At 46.1% G+C, this 9,021-nt stretch overlaps 1 protein-coding gene across 1 annotated transcript; it reads left to right on the forward strand.

Moving 5' to 3' along the window:
- The first annotated feature begins 494 nt into the window (after positions 1 to 494).
- Positions 495 to 1,202, forward strand: LOC307052629 (large ribosomal subunit protein eL13-like). Its single transcript, XM_079703660.1, has one exon. The coding sequence runs from the start codon at positions 525 to 527 to the stop codon at positions 1,158 to 1,160; it is 636 nt and encodes a 211-aa protein (XP_079559786.1). The 5' UTR covers positions 495 to 524; the 3' UTR covers positions 1,161 to 1,202.
- Positions 1,203 to 9,021: the final 7,819 nt, after the last annotated feature.

Here is a 9,021-nt window from a genome sequence, read left to right on the forward strand (position 1 = left end):
TAACTAATCAACACATACGTAATCTATTAATTTGGGTTATATTTTCCATTTATTTATTCTATCAATGAAAGGCATTTATGGAGTGTTTACTATGTGAAAGCTGCAGAATAAGATTCTGTACAATAATAAACATGGTATTATTATTTCCCTCAAGGATCTTCAATCTAGTTGAAAAAAGGCAAATGTGCAGAGATTATTAAGTAACAACACAATAATGACAGTATCGTTTATCAAAGGCATAAACAATACACAAGTTATTCTCTCACAGAGCAAGACAGTTGAGTGGCTTGGAGATTAGAATCAATGGCTCCTGGATGCCCTCAAGGATCAGATTCTTTATATCTTTCCCTTCTGTCGTCCTCGGGGTTGTCTGTAGTGTTCCACTTCATCTGTAAACATGATAAGATTAAGTGGAAGAAGAGACAGATAATGTACATTTCCATCTTGCACGTCCCTTTTTAAGAGTGAGGAGTCTTGCCTTTCCGCGTCCGTGAACCCGCGGAGGAGGCCAGTCGGCCTCAGCCATGGCACCCAGCCGGAATGGCATGATCCTGAAGCCCCACTTCCACAAGGACTGGCAGCGGCACGTGGCCACGTGGTTCAACCAGCCGGCTCGCAAGATCCGCAGACGCAAGGCCTGGCAGGCCAAGGCGCGCCGCATCGCCCTGCGCCCCGCGTCTGGCCCGCTCCGGCCGGTGTTGAGATGCCCCACGGTCAGGAACCACACCAAGGTGCGCGCCGGCAGGGCCTTCAGCATGGAGGAGCTGAGGGTGGCCGGCATCCACAAAAAAGTGGCCCGGACCATTGGGATCTCGGTGGACCCAAGGCGGTGGAACAAGTGCACGGAGCCCCTGCAGGCCAACGTGCAGCGGCTCAAGGAGTACCGTTCCAAGCTCATCCTCTTCCCCAGGAAGCCCTCGGCCCCCAAGAAGGGAGACAGCTCTGCTGAAGAGCTCAAATTCGCCACCCAGCTGACCGGACCAGTCATGCCCATACGGAACGTTTACAAGAAGGAGAAAGCCAGAGTCATCACAGAGGAAGAGAAGAACTTCAAGGCGTTCGCCAGTCACCGCATGGCCCGTGCCACCGCCCGGGTCTTTGGCATCTGGGCAAAAAGGGCCAAGGAAGCTGCAGAACAGGATGTTGAAAAGAACAAATAAAGTGCTGTTGGCAACTTGTGATTAAAAAAAAAAAAAAAAAAAGAGTGAGGAGTCTTGAATCCTTCCCCTAAGTACCCTAGCAGATTCCTTTCCCACTGGATTATGTCAAAGTCAACGCCCCAGATAATCACTGGCAAAAAGATGACACCAATCCTGATTTACTCCCTGTAGCTGAGACTTGCTTCCTCAGAAAGAAGAACAAAATCAAGATTTTGTTACAAGAAAGAAAGAGAATAGTTGTCAGTCCCTAAACAAAACAGTGTCTGCCATGGAGATGATGTTAAGTGTGAAATGAGTGTTCAGACACTTATTATCACAGCAAGAGAACCCATTGCGGTGTCATCTGAATAAGCCTGGCAAAACATTGTGAAGACGGACTCTGGCGTCAGAGAGGCTTTTCAGGCAAGGAGATAGTGATCAGGAGAGAGGAACATATAAGGACTGATGGGCAATGGAAGGAAGGATTGGGTGGGGGTGGGGACATCTATGGAAGCCTAAGGAAGGCTGAGCTCAGAGACACTGAAGGTAGGGAGAGTGAGGGATCTCCACAGGCCCATCCCCTAGTGCTAATCCTCCCTGGAATATTTCAGGATGAGAAAATTCTCTTCCAGACTCTCGAGTATTATTGGATGATTCTTTGTGGTTACCAAATGTACTCAGCTCTCCTGAGATATCTATTCACTTTCTACAATGATACCTATGATGCTTAACTTTACACGTCAACTTGGCTAGGTTCTGGTGCCCAGCTGTTTGGTCAAATACCAGTCTAGATGTTGCTGTGAGGGTGTTTTTAAAGATGTGATTAACACTGAAATCCATAGACTTTGAGTAAAGCAGATTGCCCTCCATAATGCAGGTGGGCCTCATCCAATCAGCCGAAGGCCTTAAGAGAAAAGACTGAGGTCTGCAAGAAGGAAAGAATCCTGCCTCCACACTGCCTTTGGACTCACGACTACAGCATGGACTCTTGCTAGAATTTCCAGACTGCTGGTTTGTCTTGTAGGTCTCAGACTTGTCAGCCTCCACAGTTGCATGAGGCAATTCCTTAAAGTAAATCTTTCTTTATGTGTATATGCATCCAAATCTCTCTCTCTCTCCATATGTATGTATGTATGTATGTATACACACACACACACACACACACACACACACACACACACACACATATATATATATATATATATATATTCCACTTGTTAGGATCTTGTTTTAGCCAGCAAAATCTCTGAGAAAACAACACTTGTCTCACCTTGATTATATGACTGTACTCTGCCTTAGATTACCAGGAGGATGGCATGGCTTGGCCCTTGCTGGGAAATGGAGTTCCTGAGTATCAGCTGCTTCTGCCTCAGGCTTCTTCAGCATCTGGATCAAGCTCACTTGGCCTCCATCGGCAGAAGTGAAACCCCAGTTTCTGAATGAGGAAAACGACTTTGGGCTTACCAGTCCTGGGGGAGGTCATTATATCAGTGTCCACTATTCCCTGAAAGAGAAAGACTCCAAAGGTCATTTATGAATACCCTAATCCAATCCAGGTGTTCTGGGTGCAGCCTCCAGGGGAAATAAGAAAGCTTTTGATTGTCTCTGCCTGCAGAAAGAAATTATTAGAAAAATGAGATGGTCTGAATAAAATTCACAAAAGGAGAATCAGATCCGCCTGAGTGATGGGTCTCAAGTGCTGCATCAGCAACTTGACTTCTGCTCCTGTAGCAGGACCATTCTTAGAGACAGGGCTGGTGCAGCTCCTCTGTTCAACTCATGCAGCTGTCTCTTGGCTCCAACCCAGCTTCAAATAATCTGTCCTGTGATGCTGGGACTGACTCTGCAGATTACTCGTCTCCTTTGTCAACCAGTGGGAGGTGCTGGAAGAAGGTGCTGGAAGGAGGAGTGTCCCAGAAGACATTTACTCTTTCCTTTTGCTTGCTGTTTTTGTGTCATCTGAGCAATGGCCCTTCACCCTGGTAGCTGTAGTTGGCTCCAGTCCAGCATCTTTCTGTATTCCCAGAATGAACCTCATTGCACCCTGGAAAAGGTACCAGTTTTAGCTGGGCGGTGACCCCTCCTCAGACATCTGAGTTCCAGCTCTGCAGGGCCCTTTCCTCTAGCTTCTGAATTCTGGTACCGTCACCCTCTTCCCTTTGTTCTCCCAGCCTTAAGAGATGGTTGCTTCCTGTCGTTACTATCTCTGTGTTTAACCCATTCCTTGTATTAAATTCTCTCTGTTTAAATATCCGGCATGGTTTCTGATTTTCTGTTTGGACCCTAACTACTGACACAAATGCATGATGATACCAGCCATTAATATTAAATAACAAATTTCATTTCACACACACACACAATTTCATGCTTATCACACACCTCTCAGATTAGAGTTTGGCTTCTTTTGTAGATTTCCTATAGTGAACATTTGTTGTCCAGCAAACATGTACAACATGTATAGTCCATTTGAGAGTTATATTCTTCACTATAAGTGAGAATGTTTGAATGCTGGTTTTTAAACATTAGTCTCTGGGGAATTCCCTGGTGGTCCAGTGGTTAGGACTCAGTGCTTTCACTGCTGAAGACCAGGGTTCAATCCTGGTTGGGGAACTAAGATCCTGCAAGCCATGCAGTGTGGCCAAAAAACAAAACAAAACAAAACAAAAAAACCCATCAGTCTCTGACAGCCTTCCTTTGGCCATCAAGACACATCCATTCCTGGGACACTGGCAATGGGTCTCCTGCACTTGCCTAATGAGGGTCAGACCTTAAAATGTGTAATTTCACCAAGGTGATGACACCCTGATTAGCCAACCAATTCCTCCCCTGACTTTGCCTCATGTTGGTGCCAAGCACAAACCTATTTTTCTTAATGGCACCAGCAAATATCTATCTATCTATCTATCTATCTATCTATCTATCTATCTATCTATCTATGTATCTATATATATATTTAGGCTGCATCTGGTCTTAGTTGCAGCATGCAGGATCTTTCATTGTGGTGCACAGGCTCCTCTTTGTGGCCTGTGGGCCTCTTTCTAGCTGTGGTGCGCAGGCTCCAGAGAGCGTGGGCTCAGTAGTTGCAGCTCGAGGGCTCTCTAGTTGTGGTGTGTGGACTCTAGAGCACACAGGCTTAGTTGCCCTGTGGCATGTGGGATCCTAGTTCCCCGACCAGGGATCAAACCTGTGTCCCCTGCATTGGAGGTGGATTCTCAACCACTGGACCACCAGGGAAGTCCCAGCACCAGCTAATATTGAGAGACAATGGGCCCTTTCTGAACACACTATATTCCTTTTCGTAAATTTTCTCAAACGAAACTTCTCTGAAAATAATCTGAAAAGGTCTTCAACATCAAGATATAAATGACCAGTATAGCTAAACTATCTCATCTCAGGAAGTATTTTAATGTTATTTGCATTTTAAGTCACCTCTAATTGGTTTCAATCAAAGGGATCAAGCCTTGAGTTTAGAATCTCAGAATTCACTGAGCTGAGTGTCGGGAGAATTTTTCCGTGGGAAGGGGTAGGAGAGAGGTGGGTCACACTCCAGCTGCTCCTTTCTGGAAATGATGCAGACACATGCCTCAGTTACCCTTTCAGTTGGCACTGATATAAAGACACGTTCTATCGCACACAGTTCTTGACTGTCCCTTGCCACACCAGAGCTGATCTCCTTTTGACCAAGGGCACAGTGGAGCGCCCTGGGGGAGGCCACAGGGCACCTACACATCACATAACAGCCTCCTCTGTGAAGCTAAACAAATATTTGCCTCTGGCTTGCAGAGCAGATCTATGGAGCTGACTTTTCACACGTATTCTCAGTGTCTGCACATCTGTGGTTCATGGTGATATCTGTGCCAACGTCCTGGCTGTAGCCTAGGAGTCAAGCAAGCAAGCAAGATTCAGTGGCAGTCCCGGTACGTCATAGCAGCCAGATGTCCCCAGGCATTTGCTGTGGGCTTTCATACCAGAGACAGCTGTGCAGAACTGGAGCTCTGGCACCTTCCATGAGTTTGCTGGGTGTAGATGTTCTCAACCCTCAGCCCACAATTAAGAAATTATGCCCACCTTCCCCCCCACCAAAAAAAAGAAAAGAAATTATGCCCAACTCTGATTCATATATTCTTTTTTTTTTCAAAAGTTCAAGAGAGAATCTTCTTTTTTTTAATTAATTTTTATTGGAGTATAGTTGCTTTACAATGTTGTGTTAATTTCTGCCATACAGCAAAGTGAATCAGCTATACTTATTCATATATCCCCTCCTTTCTGGATTTCCTTCCCATTTAGGTCTCCACAGAGCTTATTCACATCTTTGAGCAAGGGACATTGCCAGAGCATTATGAAATGATAACCCCAAGTAAGATTTAATAATAAGCCAAGGTTTAAAATGCATTTCATGGGAAGGTGCCAGAGAACACAAGCTAAGGGGCTGGGGACTCTTCTCTGGGCTAGGTTTGCTATTCTCTGTCCATGAACTTGAGCAATTGGCTAAATCTTTTTAGACTGCCATCTCCCTGTCTGTAAGATGATGAGGTCTGGAGTTTTTTAAGGCTTCCTTACATGCTTTCTGTATTAGTTTGCTGGGGCTGTCACAACAAACTACCACAAATTGGGTGGCTTAAACAAAGGAATTTATTGTCTCATAGTTCTCGAGGTTAGAAGTCTGAGATGGAGGTGTCAGCTGGGTTGGTTCCTTCTGAGGGCTGTGTGGGAGAATCTCTTCCATGCCCTTCTTCTAGCTTCTGGTGGTTGGCTGGCAATCTTTGGCGTTCCTTGATTTTTAAATGCATCACCCCATCTCTGCTTTCATCTGTACATGGTGTTCTCCCTGTGTCCGTGTCTGTTTCTATGTCCAGTTTTTTCCCCTTTATAAGGACAGTCGTATCTGGGTAGGGTCTACCCTAATGACCTCATCTTTTTTTTTTTTTTTTTTTTTTGCGGTACATAGGCCTCTCACTGTTGTGGCCTCTCCCATTGCAGAGCACAGGCTCCGGATGCGCAGGCTCAGTGGCCATGGCTCATGGGCCCAGCCGCTCCGCGGCATGTGGGATCTTCCCAGACCGGGGCACGAACCCGTGTCCCCTGCATCGGCAGGCGGACTCTCAACCACTGCGCCACCAGGGAAGCCCCCTAATGACCTCATCTTAACTTGATTGTCTGGAAAGACTATTTCCAAATAAAGTCACACTCATAGGTACTGGGGGTTAGGACCTCAATGCCTTTGGGGTGCTACAATTCAACACAACACTCGGACTCCAGATTCTTGTCCTGGCCGCTATGGAGCTGGTCCTCTCTCTGCAGTCAACCTGACGTTGGTCTTCTGCTTTGCTGTAGAAGGGAGGAAGACAGATGGAGTCATATCCTAATAACCCCTTTCGAACCGTGCAATACCAGGCAAGTTACTTTACTTCTCTGAGCCTCTGTTTCCTCATCTATAAGACGAGAACAATAGGTTTACTGAGAGAAGTCAGTGAGCTAAAGCAAAGAAGTACTTGGCTGACATATGGTAAGTGCTCAACCAATGAGAGATATTATTGTTATTTATTCCTACTGAGTCAAGGAAAGGATGCGTCAGTGATTCCTAACCCTGACTGCACATTAGAATCATCTCAGGGTCTTTTCAAAAACTCTTAGTGCCCAGGCCCCACTAGCGATTCTGAATCAACTGGTCTCGGATGGGGTCCAGGCACTGATATATTTAGAAGCTCCCTGGTTTATTTTATTATGCAGACAGGATTGAGAACCACTAGAATAAATGAAAGGGTGGAAAACACCAATGGAAATTCTCAATACAGTTGAAAGTCAGAAGAGGTTGACTTGGAGTTACTTATCCATATGGTCCAGGTGGTGGGAGCAGCCAGAAACAGCTCTTAGGAAACTCGTGAATGAGGTGACCTAGATTTCAGAGACGTTTCTTGTTTTGTGGTCTCCCTGTAAAATTTTTTCCAAGCTTCCCTGATGATGGAGCCCTGGGCCTTTTCTCCCACAGCAATATCCCATCCACTTGCTCGTCCAAGGATACCTAAGAGCTGTCCTTCCCCAGTCTCCTGCCCCAGGTCTGTTAAAAAATCCCCAGTAAGAATTGATGCCAGATAACCGCTTGATGTGCTACCTTCCTCAGGGATATCTGCCCAAGAGTGCTCATCACAGAACTCAAAAAATCCTCCAGTGGGGAAATCCTGGACACCTAAGGGTAGACTTATGAAATGGAGATGGCAGAGTTCCTTACACCCCGCTAGGTGGGAGCTGCCTGCTTAGAAGAAGCATGACTCCCAAGGCCCCTGCATTTGTGAACGGAAGAGCTTTTATTTCACTGAATCACTCTCACTCCATCCTCCACACCAAATCCTTTTACGTATAAATGTGAGGTCTAGAAGCAGCTGTTCTGGCAGTGGCAGGAGTGATGAATCTTGCATCGAGAGTTGGCCTTTGGTTCCCAGGCCCCTTTGCTGAGTGAGGAGGGCAGCTGTGAGCAGCTCCCTCGCCACTTTCCTCTCTCCAGCTGCTCTGTCGCCCCATCGTCAGGCCTGGCTTCCCCGGCTTCGGCTTCTTACAGTGTCACCCTTGTCCTCTGAGCATCACATACTGGCCACTCACTGCCTTTTAAGTCCCAGGATGTCTTCAGTCCTCATGGAGGAGGGCATTGACTTTTTGTTATGTGAGTGAATGAGTAATATTAAATATAATGATATGGAAATAGAAGCGATTTTTAATGACAAAGCTATATAAGTTCTCTTTATTATCACTAAGAGGTTAGGAATGTCCATTTTCTCTTTGGCTGAATTCTTAAAAATGTAGCAATTATCCTAAAGGAAATGATAGTTCTCTCCATCCTGATCTACTTGAGGGAGGTTGTTTGGTTTGATGCTTTCCAATTCTTCAATTTTATTTATTTTTCATTTATTTTTTTAAAAACCTGATTCATCTTTTTTTATATATAAATTTATTTATTTATTTTTGGCTGTGTTGGGTCTTCGTTGCTGTGCAACGGGCTTTCTCTAGCTGCGGGGAGCGGGGGCTACTCTGTTGCAGTGCACCGTCTTCTCACTTCGGTGGCTTCTCTTGTTGCAGAGCAGGGGCTCTAGGCGCAGGGGCTTCAGTAGTTGTGGCACGTGGGCTTCAGTAGTTGTGGCTCGTGAGCTCTAGAGCTCAGGCTCAGTAGTCATGGCGCACGGGCTTAGTTGCTCTGCAGCATGTGGGATCTTCCCGGGTCAGGGCTCGAACCCGTGTCCCCTGCATTGGCAGGCGGATTCTTAACCACTGCGCCACCAGGGAAGTCCCTCGATTTCTTCAATTTAATCAAGAATATGTCAGAAGGAAGAGGAGCCAGAGACAGACAACCTTCTTTTAATATGAAGCAGGATGTCATATCTTCATCTGGCAATAAAGCGACTTGGTCCACTTTGATCTAACTTTGGCTTTTGGGAACTCCAGGGAAAAGGAAATGAAACCTAGGGTGGGGAAATGCTTTTGCTAAACCCAGAGACTCTGCACCTGAATCCAGCTCAGTGTTCTGGAGTCACCCAACTACCTTCTGTTGCCAGTGCCAGAGGCAGAAATGAGTTCCTTTAAGTGGCGGCTACAGTGGGGAAATACTAACTGTACAATGAGAGTGCAGAGCTCTCTTGATGGCCCTGAACACGTTCCCACTGCCATTTCAGACGGAACTGATGCAGTTAAGCCCGAATTTCCTGGCAAGCCCGGGAGGAGGTTTTTCCAAAAGGATCTTAGACTGCAAAGGCACAGCCTTTCCATGTCTAATAGCAAAAGCAAACCACTGGACACATGCTGCCTGTTTCCAGCTGGTTGTGCATGTTTTCTTCACACTTTAACAAAAAACGTGCCAAGGTGTGACGTTTATGAACCCCACCAACTGGGAGCT

Source organism: Hyperoodon ampullatus, assembly GCF_949752795.1.
Source record: "Hyperoodon ampullatus genome assembly, chromosome: 4".
NCBI lineage: Eukaryota > Metazoa > Chordata > Mammalia > Artiodactyla > Ziphiidae > Hyperoodon > Hyperoodon ampullatus.